This window comes from Oncorhynchus mykiss, chromosome 31 (assembly GCF_013265735.2).
Source record: "Oncorhynchus mykiss isolate Arlee chromosome 31, USDA_OmykA_1.1, whole genome shotgun sequence".
NCBI classification, from domain to species: domain Eukaryota; kingdom Metazoa; phylum Chordata; class Actinopteri; order Salmoniformes; family Salmonidae; genus Oncorhynchus; species Oncorhynchus mykiss.
Genome location: NC_050571.1, coordinates 32,913,487 through 32,930,607, shown reverse-complemented (window position 1 = coordinate 32,930,607; position 17,121 = coordinate 32,913,487). Strand labels below are relative to the sequence as shown.

Genomic DNA, 17,121 nt, shown 5'->3' with positions numbered 1-17,121 from the left:
TAGGAGGGTGGTGTGATGAATAATCCCATATTTTGACATGCACTGGATAGTAAGTGCATCGAACTTTGCCACATTCAAAATGGCGACTATGTCTACCCAGGTCTACAGTACACTGCTGTTTCACAAGCCTCGTCTGAGTTCCCCTCCTCTCAGAGCAACAGTGCAAGTGCATAGACCGTTGTCCCTTGCGTCTGTTATCACAGGTTGTGGGAGCAGGTATGTTTCACAATGTTTGATGCTGTTTTTTTTAAACAAATATGTAATTTGACATGTTTATTTTGTTTTTGAATCGGTATTCCTGCATTTTCAATTACAGTGCTTAGAATACTTGCGAAGTAAACGGTCCGGTCTGGACAGCGGTATTTAAGTGCGCAGCATGTAATTATTGTTGCCTGAACAGCTTCACCATCATATGGTCCAGACAGCTCGGATAGCCTACTGTCGATAGTGAGTTATTATTCAGAGTTTTAAATATAACCGTTTTTCCTCAAGGTTTATTTATCAAAACAGCCTAGTTAAAGTTATAAACTATTCGGGATTTACGAGAAACTGCACGCTTTGTCTTTCAACTTTCTTTGCTAGTGACAACGTCTTCCTACAGTTGTAGCCTATACATTGTAAATTTTGGGGGGCTACAATTGTACGGTAGCCTGCAGTATTTATTTGTAAGGTCAGTGTGATTGGCTGTGAAAGTGCTTATGCATGGCGCTTTTGTGTGACCTGTGACGTCGCCGAAAAGCCAGATTGGGGATGGGAGATTAGGAAAGTGCAGGGTAAAGCAGCTGCCCGACAATCTGTTCACCACCTTACATACACTCTCGAAGAGGTTTGTGTTTAGGATGTGCTCACTGGAGGTCACGTAGGGGCAGAGAGAAAGGTTGTTTCTACTGTTGGACATGTGGGATCAGGAATCCACAATTTTGCCTATTTGCCTCATTGACCAACTATTCAACAAATGGTCCATATCTCTCTCTCTCCAGTTTCTTCTTGCTTCAATGTCTACTGCAGTGCGTTTGCTTTACTGCCCCAGGCCAGGTAAGACTAGACACCTGTAAATCAAATTGCTATCATGGGGGGGGGGGGGGGGGGGGGGTTACATGTGTCACTGTCTATTCTGTTTATTTGGTAGGCACCTTTGGAGTTATCAGCCCCGGTTTGGTTCGACACTTCAGCCTCAGTGTGCAGAGAGGGATGTACAGTAAGTAACACAAATGTTGATATTCAGTAGTACCCATAACAATGAATTTGATTTGGCTTCATAGCTGCCTCTCTCATCTCTTGTTCTCTTCTTTGTCCTCTCTTGTTCTCCCCTCGCTCTCATCTTGTTCTCCTTTCTCTCTCTCTGTGTGTGTGTGTGTGTGTGTGTGTGTGTGTGTGTGTGTGTGTATATATAGAGTATGTGAATGCCAAGGAACTTCCTCTTGATATGAGGTCCATCACAGACCGAGCTGCTCAGACTCTCCTGTGGACCGAGCTCTTCAGAGGTGACACACACCACTTGCATAACACAGTTTCTCTGGAGTCCCCCCCTCTAAAATAAAAATACAAATCAAAGTACAGACTCTACCGACCACTGTCCATGGTGCTGAAATTGCGACATGTCTATGCGGCTGCAAACATTGATAGGTTTTCTGGGGTGCCAGGGTTTAGCTTAGCTTTAGCTAATGGATTAATGTGTATTGGTAGGCCTATTTGGTCGGCATTTTCTCATGTTAAGCCTAACATTTCACAAAGCTATACACAGTGTCGCAATGCTGCTATTTTTAGACTGCTGGTTGGCAGCAATAATGCAATTAAAGTTGGACATTCAAACATTGCAGATTGTAAAATAAATGTTTGATGCAACAGCATACTAATCAGCTACCAATTAATTTTGGGGGGGAATATACAACTGTCCTGTATAGGTTACCAGAGCCTGCATGAGATGAGCCATCCTCACTCTCTCACCCAGCTTGGGTAAAAAGTTGTGCGTATAACAAGTCTATTAATACTAAATAATAGTCAGTCCACTCTCAAAACACTAGCTTATTAGGGTTTGTTTCATTATGCAGTGTACTATCTATAGCTATATACCGTATTTAGCTTTTTATAAAAATTCACATCAAATAGCCTAACAATGAGGAAAAAGTAGTTGTCTTGAGGATAAATTCAGCCACTATTTATTGTTGAACTGGGCAGATTATGTCTGGATAGTAGCCTACACGAATGGACTGCAATATTCAAGGTGAATTAAATTAAATCCAATTTAAGAGACTCCCCTGGTGTCCTGAAGGCTTCCTTTTTTGTGTGCAAATGTTTTCGCCAAGGGCTGTAGGTCCAGGTTGGGAGCCTGACTGTTTTCTATAGTGAGTATTACCAACCCAGACAGTCTTTCCTGAGACATTGTGCGTTATATGTCCATTGTGCTGCACACAATTTAAACGCAGTCTTGAATGATGCATGCCAAGATAGACCAGAGATAAGGGGCAGTTGATATTGCAACCACACAACTCAAACGCTGGTTCACCATGTATGAACAAAAACGTAAACTGCCATCTTTTGTTCAAGCCCTCAAGAAGTGTTGTCTGTGAAAGACGATAATCTGTTTGCATCTGACAATTTATCGTCTGTCCAGTATCCAAATGACCTGTCCCTAGAGCTTCCTGTAGGCGACAGTTAATCTCTTTCCTTAACGCGTTGAGGCTGGCAATTAAGAATGAGAGGCTCAATTGAAGATGTTGCAAACTTGCTCATTTTGAAGCACAACTCCCTTCACAGTTTTCCTGACGTTGCTACATAAATATAGCTGTTTTTACCGTCCCTGTAACTGTCGCTTCTGCAGAGATTTTTGTTTTCTAAACTAAAAACCACAAAGAACTACCTGAGTAAGCTTCCCCTCATTCACTTTTTCAGCCACATTCCTGAAGCCCAAGAAACAAACGCTTAGCTTCCTAGTACAAATGGAAAAGGTTTATGAATTACTTTTTGCAGGGTTACTGTCAAAATGATTTATTAAGTCAAATAAAATAGACATCGATGACAGACGAATGGGACCCCAGAGCTCGTGGGCCTTGCGGTACTCCAGTGATGCGCACACACACACCTTAAGTAACATTTCTTTACCTGTCTTTCCCACACACTCCTCCAGGATTGGGGATGACTATGAGTTACCTATTCCGCGAGCCCGCTACCATCAACTACCCGTTTGAGAAGGGTCCCCTGTCTCCTCGTTTCCGTGGTGAACACGCTCTGCGCCGGTACCCCAATGGAGAGGAGCGCTGTATCGCCTGCAAGCTGTGTGAGGCTGTCTGCCCTGCCCAGGTGACCCATATACACCCATATAAACACACTGGTAAAGCACTACACTGCCCTCAATGCCTTGGCCACTATACTCACTAGTACTACAAACTACTGTAGGCATATGCATCATTAATACCTGCTTGCCTTCGTAAAGTATTCAGACCCCTTGACTTTTTCCACATTGCAATAGGTTACAGCCTTATTCTAAAATTGATTACATCGTTTTTTTCCATCCATCAATTGACACACAATACCCCATAATGACAAAGCAAAAACAGATTTTTATACATTTTTACTCATTTATAAAAATTAACTTAAATATCACATTTGCATAAGTATTAAGACCCTTTACTCAGTACTTTGTTGAAGCACTTTTGGCAGCGATTACAGCCTCAAGTCTTCTTGGGTATGATGCTACAAGTTTGGCACACCTGTATTTGGGGAGTTTCTCCCATTCCTCTCTGCAGATCCTCTCAAGCTCTGTCTGGTTGGATGGGGAGCGTCGCTGCACAGCTATTTTCAGTTCCCTCCAGAGATGTTTGATCGGGTTCAAGTCCGGGCTCTGGCTGGGCCACTCAAGGAAATTCAGAGACTTGTCCCGAAGCTACTCCTGTGTTGTCTTGGCTGTGTGCTTAAGGTTGTTGTCCTGTTGGAAAGTGAAACTTCGCCCCAATCTGAACTCCTGAGTGCTCTGGAGCAGGTTTTCATCGATCTTTCTGTACTTAGCTCCGTTCATCTGTGCCTCAAACCTGACTAGTCTCCCAGTCCCCGCCGCTCAAAAACATCCCCACAGCATGATGCTGCCACCACCATGCTTCACTGTAGGGATGTTGCCAGGGTTCCTCCAGACGTGACGCTTGGCATTCATGCCAAATAGTTCAATCTTGGTTTCATCAGACCAGAGAATCTTGTTTCTCATGGTCTGAAAGTCTTTAGGTTCCTTTTGGCAAACTCCAAGCGGGCTGTCATCTGCCTTTTACTGAGAAGTGGCTTCAGTCTGGCAACTCTACCATAAAGGCCTGATTGGTGGAGTGTTGCAGAGATGGTTGTCCTTCTGGAAGGTTCTCCCATGTCCACAGAGGAACGCTAGAGTTCTGTCAGAGTGACCATCGGGTTTTTGGTCACCTCCCTGACCAAGGCTCTTCTACCCCAATTGCTCAGTTTGGCTGGGTGGCCAGCTCTAGGAATAGTCTTGGTGGTTCAAAACTTCTTCCATTTAAGAATGATGGAGGCCACTGTGTTCTTGGGACTCTTCAATGCTGCAGACATTTTTTAGTAACCTTCCTCAACGCAATCCTGTCTCGGAGTTCTACGGACAATTCCTTTGACCTCATGGCTTGGGTTTTGCTCTGACATGCACTGTCAACTGTGGGACCTTATGAAATCCATTGAATTTACCACAGGTGGACAGCAATCAAGTTGTAGAAACATCTTAAGGATGATCAATGGGAATAGGATGCACCTGAGCTTAATTTCGAGTGGCATATGTAAATAAGGTATTTATGTCTAAAAACCTGTTTTTACTTTGTCATTATGGGGTATTATGTGTAGATTGAGGATTTTCTATTTTTGTTCATCCATTTTAGAACAAGGCTGTAATGTAACAGAATGTGGAAAAAGTCTAGGGGTCTGAATACTTTCCGAAGTCACTGTATATACAAAAGTATGCGGACAACCCTTCAAATTAGTGTATTCGGCTATTTCAGCCACACCCGTTTCTGACAGGTGTAGAAAATCGAGCACACATGCATTCTCCATAGACAAACATTGGCAATAGAGCGGCATTACTGATGAGCTCAGAGACTTTCAATGTGGCACCGTCATAGGATGCCACCTTTCCAACAAGTCAGTTCGTCAAATTTCTGCCCTACTAGAGCTGCCCCGGTCAACTGTAAGTCCTGTTATTGTAAGATGTGGAAACGTCAAGGAGCAACAATGGCTTAGCCGCGAAGTGGTAGACCTCACAGAACAGGATCGCTGAAGCGGGTAAAAATGGTCTGTCCTCGGTTGCAACACTCACTACCGAGTTCCAAACGGACTCTGGAAGCAACGTCAGCACAAGAATTGTTCTTCTTATTCGATGGGGTTTAACAGCGGTTGGCATCCAATGTTAATGGTGCATTACCTCCACCAGCTGGACAGGGTATTGAATAAGAAACAAACAAAAAACATTCCGGGAAAGGGGAAAACAACGACGTACAAAAAACATCATACTTCTTCATTCACAGTCCACTTCAAAATACATCCCTACACAGCCTCAGGGGACTGTGATGGGGTTACATTCACCTGACGGGATTTCTTGCACGGCCTCGGCTATGAAATCGCGAAGACCCATAAAACATTCAGCGGCATTCACAATGATTCCAATTTTCTTCGATTTCTCTGCTTGTGCTGTACAGTTTATAATCCTTGCAATAAATAACACAAAGTCCACCTTTTTTTAACATGTGGCATTTCACTATCTCTCGGGTTGATGAGAAACATTCACTGGTCTTGGTGGCTCTTACTACCATTGCTTCTTCCCTGCCACTTGTTCCTTCCAATTTTCTCACCGCCGCCAGATAGGAGACATGCTGGACACGCCTTTCCCGTGCCACCTCATTGTCTTTCACCCTAACAGGACATTCCAAGAATTCAGGCACACGTTCACCTCCACAGTTGCAGCATTTCCCTTCATCTGGCATACAATATTTTTTCCCTTCTGCACACACTTGACACATGACCAAATCTTTTACGTGTATGACACTGAAGGGGCTTGTGCACAGAAGCTCTTACAGGGTATACCACGAATCCTAACTTTAGATGTGAAGGGAGGGACTCTTCCTCAAAGAACAGTAGCATGGATGAAGTGAACTTCTTTTCTCCGTCCACCTCACCTCAATCGACGAGCACCAACCACATCGTTGTCTTCAGTTATATTCTCTGCATTTTTTTCTTGAGCCACCGCAGAAATATCCCCCTTGATAGGCTCCCTGCAACGAAAATCCATACTGGAAACATTCCAGTCTGATATCATTATGAGTCTTAAAACACACTTGTTCTGCTCCGCAGACACACAAAAAATCCAAATAAGACCACGTCTTGTGACTCTCACTGACTCCACACTTTCTTCCAACACATTCCAGATGTTCCTGGGGATGTTACACGGATTTCCCAAGTATCATTGATCCAAAACCCTGACTCCGACCAAAAGAAATGGTTTCCTATTTTCCAACAGCTTTACTTCTTTTGTTTCCCTTTTTTTCTTTGTCACCGTAACCCACTCATTCTCACTTTCTGTACTATTAGCTTCACTCGACTCACTAGCCATTTCAAACAAAACCTCAGTGTCCGCCATCTCCGTTCCACCGTTTCCCAAACTCAGTTCTGGGTGCACGTTTTGGTTCTTCCGGCCATATCTTTCTTTAGCTATCTATCTACATGTATGAACTTGGTTTATCGTTGATAAAACCACACAAGAATTGTTTATTGGTAGCTCGATGAAATGGGTTTCCATGACCGAGCAGCTGCACACAAGCCCAAGATCACCATGTGCAATGCCAAGCATTGGCTAGAGTGGTGTTAAGCTTGCCGCCATTGGATTCTGGATCAGTGGAAACGCGTTCTCAGGAGTAATGAATCACGCTTCACCATCTGGCAGTCCGACAGACAAATCTGGGTTTGGTGGATGCCAGGAGAACGCCACCTGCATCAATGCATAGTGCCAACTGTAAAGTTTGGTGGAGGAGGAATAATGGTCTGGGGCTTTTTTTCATGGTTCATGGCTAATGCATGGCTAATGCACTTGTGGCTGAATAGAAGCAAGTCCCCGCAGCAATGTTCCATCAGATAGTGGAAAGCCTTCCCAGAAGAGTGGAGGATGTTAAAGCAGCTAAGGGGGGACCAACTCCATATTTAATGCCCAGGATTTTGTAATGAGATGTTTGACGAGCAGGTGTCCACATACTTTTGGTCATGTAGTGTACCTGCAGTCCATAACACTACCCAGGGTATCGGTAACTTCATATACTTTACTATGCAATGGTACACCAACCAGGTAACCCCTACAAAGGCCAGTTACCTCCCCCGGTAAGGTAATCGAATACCCACTGCACAGCTCATAGGGTACACACTGGTTGTGTCCGAATACCCATAGCAGCTTACTACATACTTAAACTGAATACTCATTTTCACGTTCGATCTAGTAGAATTCACTTGTCTTTTCCGACGCACGTGTTTGACAACAGCTGATAATCAGATAAATTGACGCGCTGTTCTACAATGAACGAATGGCGGGAGTCAACGTAATCGCGCATTAGATGACGCAATCTTGAGTACTGTTTTGGGTATTTCACATATTATTACACTTTGTTTTTATATGATTTAGTACGACGGTATTGGTATTCGGACACTGACATAGTTTATTTCCCTCTGCCTGCTCATTCTGTCCTCTCTCTGCTGCCCCCCTGTCTGCCCCAGGCCATTACCATTGAGGCTGAGACTCGTGCAGACGGCAGCAGAAGAACCACTCGCTACGACATTGACATGACCAAGTGCATCTACTGTGGCTTCTGCCAGGAGGCCTGCCCTGTTGATGCTATTGTGGAGGTGAACAGCTGGAAATCTCACACACTCACCGCTTGTCAAATTCTAGTGGCTTTGGTCATAAGAGAACAGAACTTTCAGTTGCATATTCTCCAACTTCTGGTGTATTCTAGGGTTAAGGGTTTCTGGTCTTATTTCACTTTTTCATGTCCTTCAGGGTCCAAACTTTGAGTTTGCTACGGAGACCCACGAGGAGTTGCTGTACAACAAAGAGAAGCTGCTGAACAATGGAGATCAGTGGGAGTCGGAGATTGCTGCCAACATACAGGCAGACTACCTCTATAGATAGACCATCATACTGGCACACCAACCACCATCATACTGGCTAACTACCTATACTATGCATACTGTAAACACTAAGACAATCCTATGTCAATTAATAATTCACCAACTACACAATAGATCATACTTTTAACATAGAGCCAGTAGGCATATTGTCAAAGTCAAATAAACACGCACAAGTGTAAAAGCAAAAGCGCACACATTTGCATTAATCACTATTTGATTTAAGTGTATACCTCATGCAAATGTTGTCATATGAGATTTTGAATAAGCATTATAATAACTGTCGATTTAATTGTAGCTTATTTGTAAGAAGAAAATAAATTGTGTTCTGAAGGCCTCCTGTTTGTACCGTTTCATACTGATTTGGGCATGAAGTACATGTGTGATTGAATGAAGATTAGAAAGAGATGGGTTGGCATAGTTTGAATACAAATATTATAGCTTGCACTCTTCCATTGTCTAGAAATCATATGGCCAAATTGCAGAAGAAATTACTGGGGGGAAAAAGCAACCATGGCAACAACAAAAAAACATGCATGTTACATTTTACAAAACGTTCATAATTTGTTTTTAAACCACCATAAAGCTTTACTACCTACGTGTATATCACTGAGAGTCGCAACGTTTTTAATATCTCAATTGTTGCAACAAAAACAGTTTATCGCTGGCGTTGATCACGTGATATGAGCGGAAACGGACTCAGGTCGTAGCTGAATCTCCCGCGGACGTAGCCATTTACTCTTTTCCGCTTCGTTTCAACGCCGGGTGAGTCTGAACATTTTTCCTGGTGTGATGCTAGTCTACATTCAATTTGTAATCATTGTGAATCAAAATTGGGACAATCAGAGACACCAAAGTGCGTTATTTGTGTATTTATACCTTCAGTTAAGTAATTATTTTGGCAATAAGCGAAGTTGTTAGACAGTTTTATTGATTTCTAAGACCACGTTAGCTTTGCGAGTAGCTCCAGTAGCGAAATGCTAGCTAGCGTTAGATGGCAACTTTAATTTATTGTTTCGTTTATAGATTTGATTGAGGATGTTTCGTTATATTGTTATTCTCCATACAAATATCAGACTGTAGCAGTTTTGTGCAGGGTTAATTTGTTACATAACAGAACCATTACTTAGACTGTGAATTAGCCAGAGAACAGATTGTGCTGCACAGACATTGTTCCAGCCGAAATTAGAAAAGTGCGGCAGCCTGCTGAATGGCGCACTCAAACGCTAACTAGCTAACGTACGCGCTAGCTAGCCGTCCTCGGCGTTTAGACTGCATGCTGTGCTAGCTAGCCATCCTCGGCGTTTAGACTGCATGCTGTGCTAGCTAGCCATCCTCTGCGTTTAGACTGCATGCTGTGCTAGCTAGCCGTCCTCGGCGTTTAGACTGCATGCTGTGCTAGCTAGCCATCCTCTGCGTTTAGACTGCATGCTGTGCTGGCTAGCCATCCTCGGCGTTTAGACTGCATGCTGTGCTGGCTAGCCATCCTCGGCGTTTAGACTGCATGCTGTACTGGCTAGCCATCCTCGGCGTTTAGACTGCATGCTGTGCTGGCTAGCTAACTAACGTGACATCACACGAACTGATTAATATTATATTTAGAAGTCATAACTACAGGCCTGAATTTAGGTTATCGATCGGATTGTTTACACGTTGTAATGTCCTGATTTGTCAGATGTCCGGAAATATGCAAAGGTTTAGGAATAAGTTGCTAGTTTAATAGAACGCGCAGCTAGTTACCAAGGTTTCTTGTTGGTTAGCTTGGACGCGTGCTGCTATGTCGAATGGTTGTTTGGTGGTTGTAGTTCAGTGGTTCACAAACCGCTGTGGGGCGGGGGACCTAAATAAGAAAACATTTGTATAAAGGAACTCTGTCAGGCTTTAAAAATGCTTTTGAAAGTTGTAATAGTGCCGATTCGAAATTGGTTAGTGCATTGTCAGGTAATCTTGTCATTTTCGTCATTGCACACTTTAGAGCGCTATTTATAACTTGTCAGAAATGTCCAGATCAAATAGCCCATGTCAGCTAAGGTTTCTTTATTTCGTTTTTTTAGCCCATGTATATTATAATTTGTCACTCAATGTCACATTAAACACGAGCAAATGTGTAGAATTGCAGAAAACAAGATTTAAACCAGCAAAATTCTCTCCAATAAGGGGTGTCAAAAGAAATGGACAGTGCGAAAAAGTTTGGGAACCCCCTTTGCAAAACTACAATCTCATTAGCCACTACTAGTTAGTTAGTTGATCCAGCTAGCCAGGGTAGCCAGCTAACTATACTAGCTCGCTAACCATACCATCCGATCTGTGTTTTAGGAGAACATAAAAAACCCACGACACATTCCACAATGGCAGAGGGAGAGCCGCAGGTCCAGTTCAAGGTGAGGGTTTTTCCTTCTATCTCACACATGTACTGTTTATTTTGTTTTAGAACATGAAGCATGTCATGGATAACTAGCCCCCCCCCCCATGTGTTCCAACTTCTAACGCTCTTACCCTCTCAGCTTGTGTTGGTTGGTGATGGAGGAACGGGAAAGACCACTTTCGTCAAAAGACATTTGACGGGAGAGTTTGAGAAGAAATATGTTGGTAAGTCACTCCCCACCAGCATGTAATTACTTACACCAACACACCCATTTATAGCGCGAACCCACCAACACATCCACATGTTTTAGGCCTTTGCACTCAGCCTGTAGTGGTAGGATGGTTTGTTGGAGTTTAAGTCATAAGAAAGAGGGGATACATGGAGGCACCAGATAAGTGTGCAGCAAGGGATTGACTCGGAATGAAACCAACAGCCACCGTTCCAGCACCAGCCTTGTAAACACCTGTTTCTAAACTGTCTCTTCTCTTCTGCCCACTTCCTCTTTTCTCTTCCTTATTTCTCACTACCTCTCCTTGTCTCCCTTCTTTCGCCTGTCGTGATGGGTTTCTGTTCTTCTTTCCCCTTTTCCAGCCACGCTGGGAGTGGAGGTGCACCCGCTGGTATTCCACACCAACAGAGGGGCCATCAAATATAATGTGTGGGACACAGCCGGGCAGGAGAAGTTTGGAGGGCTCCGAGATGGCTACTACATCCAAGGTATTGTATAAAAGTGCTTGTTTGCTTGGCCTGGAAGTTTTGCCAAGAGGAAAAACTCTGGGCCCTAGTTACTAAAAATAACTCCCTGCTCTACTGACATACTTGCCGACAGAGCTTTGCGGCGGGGGGGCTGACTGTCTAGTAGAGAATGACAAAGCTATTCTGGGTAAACTCTGCCTCCTCCAGTAAGGATGCTATGTTGACTAGATTAATGTTGTGACACTCCCTCTCTACATCCTTCTCTTGCTTTCTTTGCCTCTTCACTCTCTGAATCCCCTTCTGTACTTTTTTCCTCTGCTCCCTCTTTCCTCTCCTCCTGCTCTCCAGCCCAGTGCGCAATCATCATGTTTGACGTCACGTCCCGAGTCACCTACAAGAACGTACCCAACTGGCATCGTGATCTGGTGCGAGTCTGTGAGAACATTCCCATAGTCCTCTGCGGCAACAAGGTAGACATCAAAGACAGGAAAGTCAAAGCCAAGAGCATCGTATTCCATCGCAAGAAGAACCTCCAGGTACTAATTACACACTTTTTAATATTGTTGACTGGCGGTGTTGTACCAAGCCACCCCCTGTACCCGGGCTTTGAAATACTCCCCTCTGGGCACAGGTATAGGGCACCCCTCAGCAAGAAAAACAGAACTAGACAATAATTTGTGCCAGGTGTGATATCCCTCCTAAATAGTGTGGGCTAATGTTCCTATCTACTCAGTTAGGGCAGCAAGCCAGTCTTACCAATAAAACAATTTTAAAAATATATTTATGAATGTATATTATGAGCGTTGTATTGAATGTATATACTTATGAATGTTGTATTGTCAATTTTGTTTTGTATTTAAATACCACTTTAAACATGTGCATGACACTGCAACACAACTTCCCCGTGGGGACAATAAAGTCAGTAAGTATAGCAGTGTATCTGGGTTTCTGTGCAAACTGAGACTAGCCCTGATGAAATAATGGGTAAATAAACATTTTACACCTTGTTCTCCACAGTTATGTTATAACCCTCTTCTCCCTCTCTCAGTACTACGACATCTCTGCCAAGAGTAATTACAACTTTGAGAAGCCCTTCCTGTGGCTAGCACGGAAGCTGATTGGAGACCCCAACCTGGAGTTCGTGGCCATGCCCGCTCTCGCCCCACCAGAGATCCTCATGGACCCCTCCCTCGCAGCGCAGTACGAGCATGACCTCAAAGTGAGTAGAACCGCACAGTGGCTCAGCATGGGTAGATGGACTGCGTCGAGACAGTCAAATGTTATCGGTTTAAATTGGATCGTAAGGATCTGATCTTATCAGTGTCTTACTGTAGGAAATTAAATCAGAATGGCTAGATAATAACATGCATCAATGTTGCTGATTTGTAAATGGTGTATTGTCGTAACACTAACCGTTATTCACTTCTGGCTCCCCCTCTCCAGGTTGCATCAGAAACAGCGCTCCCAGATGAAGATGATGACCTTTAACCTGTTATGTATGTATGTATGACCCCCCCCCCCCCCCCCGTGTGTCAGGAAGTTGTTGGAGTTTGGCCCCTTTAAATGTAAAATCCCGTTGCAGATTTATTTTTATTTTGGAACTTTTTTCCGTTTCTGTTTTAAAACAGATAAAAATACAAACTTGGTAAAGTCGTGTGGTTCTCTAGTTTCATTGTAAGACACCCGTCCTAGTGTTGGCATGGTAATGTGCAGCTCACCATTATCAAGCACCACCCTCTGCCCTTACCCGGCACACGCTTGGCTAAGGCCGACTGACCGGAAGCACTTGGGGGAATTAACTTTGAATAAAAACATTCTCAATACAACATGCAGTTGTCTTTGATTCATTGTTCTGACATGTCGTTGGGGGTAGAAGTTGAGCATTGTAGACTCAAATCTTTCCAGTAGCTGATTTATTACGCAGGGTTGGGGTGAATTTCAATTCAGGAAGTAAAACTGGAATTCAAATTTCCCTATGAGGAAAAGTTATTTTATTGTATTTTCTATAATTGAGTGGAAATGAAATGGGCTCTGACCCTGATACTCTGTACTGTGCGGTGTAACTTCTGAAGAAAATCTCCCAATGTCCTGGTGGGAATAACACGCATTTGTTTCTTAAAAGGTGGGTGAACAAAATGTTTTAATTTTTGCTTATCCAGTATGTGAGGGCATGTAGCTCACTGCAGATGTATTCCATTCTGTTTACTCAGGAGGACTTCATTGCAGACTCCTGGTGAGTCTTTAAACACCATGGTTTAATTAAGAGGTGCAACTACTTATGGTCACAGATTTGAGGCTAATGTTATGTACTGAACAAAAATAAACGCAACATGTAAATGTGTTGGTTTCATGCGCTGAAATAAAAGGTCGCATTTTCCATATGCTCAAAAAGCCTATTTCTCAAATTGTGAACAAATTTGTTTATGTACCTGTTACTGAGCGTTTCCCATTTGCCAAGATAATCCAGCCACATTGACCGGTGTGGCATGTAAAGAAACTAATTAAACAGTTATCATTACACAGTTGGACCTTGTGCTGTGGACAAAAGGCCACTAAAATGTGCAGTTATGCTACAACACAATGCCACCGACGTCTCAAGTTGAGTGTGCAATTGAAATGGTAACTGCAGGAATGTCCACCAGAGCTGTTGCCGGATTATTGAATGTTCATTTCTCTACCATGAGCTGCCTCCAACGTCCTTTTAGAGAACTTTGCAAAAGTCCAACCGTGTTTAACCACGCCAGCCCAGGACCTCCACATCCGGCTTCTTCGCCTGGGGGAATCGTCTGAGAGCAGCCAGTCGTACTGCTGACGAGACTGGAGTATTTCTATCTGTAATAAAGCCTTTTGTGGGGATGAACTCACATGCCAAGTGGGTGGGCCTATGCTCTCCCAGGCCCACCTATGGCTGCGTCCCTGCCAAGTCATGTGAAATCCATAGATTAGTACCTAAAATACAGTGCCTTGCGAAAGTATTCGGCCCCCTTGAACTTTGCGACCTTTTGCCACATTTCAGGCTTCAAACATAAAGATATAAAACTATTTTTTTGTGAAGAATCAACAAGTGGGACACAATCATGAAGTGGAATGACATTTATTGGATATTTCAAACTTTTTTAACAAATCAAAAACTGAAAAATTGGGCGTGCAAAATTATTCAGCCCCCTTAAGTTAATACTTTGTAGCGCCACCTTTTGCTGCGATTACAGCTGTAAGTCGCTTGGGGTATGTCTATCAGTTTTGCACATCGAGAGACTGACATTTTTTCCCATTCCTCCTTGCAAAACAGCTCGAGCTCAGTGAGGTTGGATGGAGAGCATTTGTGAACAGCAGTTTTCAGTTCTTTCCACAGATTCTCGATTGGATTCAGGTCTGGACTTTGACTTGGCCATTCGAACACCTGGATATGTTTATTTTTGAACCATTCCATTGTAGATTTTGCTTTATGTTTTGGATCAGTCTTGTTGGAAGACAAATCTCCGTCCCAGTCTCAGGTCTTTTGCAGACTCCATCAGGTTTTCTTCCAGTCCTGTATTTGGCTCCATCCATCTTCCCATCAATTTGAACCATCTTCCCTGTCCCTGCTGAAGAAAAGCAGGCCCAAACCATGATGCTGCCACCACCATGTTTGGCAGTGGGGATGGTGTGTTCAGGGTGATGAGCTGTGTTGCTTTTACGCCAAACATAACGTTTGCATTGTTGCCAAAAAGTTCAATTTTGGTTTCATCTGACCAGAGCACCTTCTTCCACATGTTTGTGTCTCCCAGGTGGCTTGTGGCAAACTTTAAACGACACTTTTTATGTATATCTTTAAGAAATGGCTTTCTTCTTGCCACTCTTCCATAAAGGCCAGATTTGTGCAATATACAACTGATTGTTGTCCTATGAACAGAGTCTCCCACCTCAGCTGTAGATCTCTGCAGTTCATCCAGAGTGATCATGGGCCTCTTGGCTGCATCTCTGATCAGTCTTCTCCTTGTATGAGCTGAAAGTTGAGGGACGGCCAGGTCTCGGTAGATGTGCAGTGGTCTGATACTCCTTCCATTTCAATATTATCGCTTGCACAGTGCTCCTTGGGATGTTTAAAGCTTGGGAAATCTTTTTGAATCCAAATCCGGCTTTAAACTTCTTCACAACAGTATCTCGGACCTGCCTGGTGTGTTCCTTGTTCTTCATGATGCTCTCTGTGCTTTTAACTGACCTCTGAGACTATCACAGTGCAGGTGCATTTATACAGAGACTTGATTACACACAGGTGGATTGTATTTATCATCATTAGTCATTTAGGTCAACATTGGATCATTCAGAGATCCTCACTGAACTTCTGGAGAGAGTTTGCTGCACTGAAAGTAAAGAGGCTGAATAATTTTGCACGCCCAATTTTTCAGTTTTTGATTTGTTAAAAAAGTTTGAAATATCCAATAAATGTCGTTCCACTTCATGATTGTGTCCCACTTGTTGATTCTTCACAAAAAAAATACAGTTTTATATCTTTATGTTTGAAGCCTGAAATGTGGCAAAAGGTCGCAAAGTTCAAGGGGGCCGAATACTTTCGCAAGGCACTGTATATTAGCCCTGGATTTCAGTACTCTACCCTGCACTTTAGAGACTACTGCCCGATGTACATAGTCATTGAACACTGGTCACTTTAATAACGTTTACCTTCTGTCCTATATAACTAATGCTCCACACTTTTTTTGTTCATATACTGTCTATTCACATCATTATATTTATATTCTGGACTCAAACATTGCTTTTGTATTTTTTTTGTTAGGTATAACTGCAATGTTGGGGCAAAAAACAAGCATTTTGCTGCACCTGCGATAACATCTGCAAAATATGTGATGACCAATAACATTTTATTTTAATTGCTGATGCTATGGGCTTTGAAGCCACCGGTAGGACATATTGGCGCTCACATATCATATAAAAGTATGTATTACATGCATTTCAAAAGCTTCAAAAATATTTTTTACAACGGTGTAGGAGTGCCAAGATGGTGGCTTCAACAAGGCGCCCCCAATCAGTACTCTAATGTCTATATAAATAATTTGTTGTGGCCTATTCCCCACACTACGCTCTATTAGGTTGCAGTTTGTCGGAAAGACCACCGGGTGTCAGCCTTGTTGCGTCTTAGAGAAATCAACATTCCCCGTACTGCAAGGCTCTGATTGTAGCCTCACTGATTGTGGACTCGTAACAGCCAGTGGTCCAATCAGAATGACGCGATACAGGATTTCAACAATTCTCAGCATTCACGAACGTTCCAGTCCTCAAATTCACTTTAATAGGATTTGTGGTGATTATTGATTGGTTATGTCTGTGAATTGTTTAGTGTGTGTATTTTGAGGGAGAGAGTATGGTATTGTGCGCGAGGCTACTTGCCCACTCTCATTCGTGGTGGTGCCATAATAAAACAATACAAAAGCTATCAAACTATCACTCACGGGCCACCCGCTCAAAAGCGATCTACCTAACGTATCACCCGGGGCAAACTACCTGCCCTCCAGGACACCTACAGCACCTGATGTCACAGGAAGACCAACAATATCATCAAGGACATCAACCACCTGAGCCACCGCCTGTTCACCCCGCTATCATCCAGCGGCGTTGTCAGTACAGGTGAATCAAAGCTGAGACCGAGAGACTGAAAAATAGCTTCTATCTCAAGGCCATTAGACTGTTAAACAGCCGTCACTAGCCGGCTTCCACCCGCTAACGCACCTTCGTGGTTGCTGCCCTATATACATAGACTTGTAATCACTGGCCACTTTAATAATGTTTACATACTGCTTTACTCATCTCATCTCAGTAGTACAGTTGTATATTCTACAATATTTTAGTCAATATCACTCCGACATTGCTCAATCTAATATTTATATTTTTCTTAATTCCATTATTTTACTTTTCGA

The 17,121-nt window shown here is 43.1% G+C and overlaps 2 protein-coding genes across 4 annotated transcripts; both read left to right on the top strand.

Annotated features, from left to right (window-relative positions):
* Window positions 1-104: 104 nt before the first annotated feature.
* Window positions 105-8,485, top strand: LOC110505031 (NADH dehydrogenase [ubiquinone] iron-sulfur protein 8, mitochondrial). Of its 2 annotated transcripts, none has more exons than XM_021583970.2 (7): window positions 105-216; window positions 981-1,035; window positions 1,130-1,198; window positions 1,395-1,484; window positions 3,128-3,300; window positions 7,738-7,866; window positions 8,021-8,485. In XM_021583970.2, exons 2-7 carry the CDS (start codon window positions 996-998, stop codon window positions 8,150-8,152), a joined length of 633 nt encoding a protein of 210 aa, XP_021439645.1. In that variant the 5' UTR covers window positions 105-216; window positions 981-995; the 3' UTR covers window positions 8,153-8,485. The 2 variants fall into 2 exon arrangements, with proteins under 2 accessions (XP_021439645.1, XP_021439646.1); XM_021583971.2 differs by lacking the exon at window positions 105-216 and adding an exon at window positions 428-447.
* Window positions 8,486-8,828: 343 nt separating this feature from the next.
* LOC110505029 (GTP-binding nuclear protein Ran) lies at window positions 8,829-13,035 on the top strand. 2 transcript variants are annotated; one of them, XM_036969615.1, is made up of 7 exons: window positions 8,829-8,913; window positions 10,465-10,529; window positions 10,653-10,737; window positions 11,105-11,230; window positions 11,558-11,745; window positions 12,258-12,428; window positions 12,653-13,035. In XM_036969615.1, the coding sequence occupies exons 2-7, from the start codon at window positions 10,497-10,499 to the stop codon at window positions 12,695-12,697; spliced, it is 648 nt and encodes a 215-aa protein (XP_036825510.1). In that variant the 5' UTR covers window positions 8,829-8,913; window positions 10,465-10,496; the 3' UTR covers window positions 12,698-13,035. The 2 variants fall into 2 exon arrangements, with proteins under 2 accessions (XP_036825510.1, XP_036825509.1); XM_036969614.1 differs by lacking the exon at window positions 8,829-8,913 and adding an exon at window positions 8,943-9,004.
* Window positions 13,036-17,121: the final 4,086 nt, after the last annotated feature.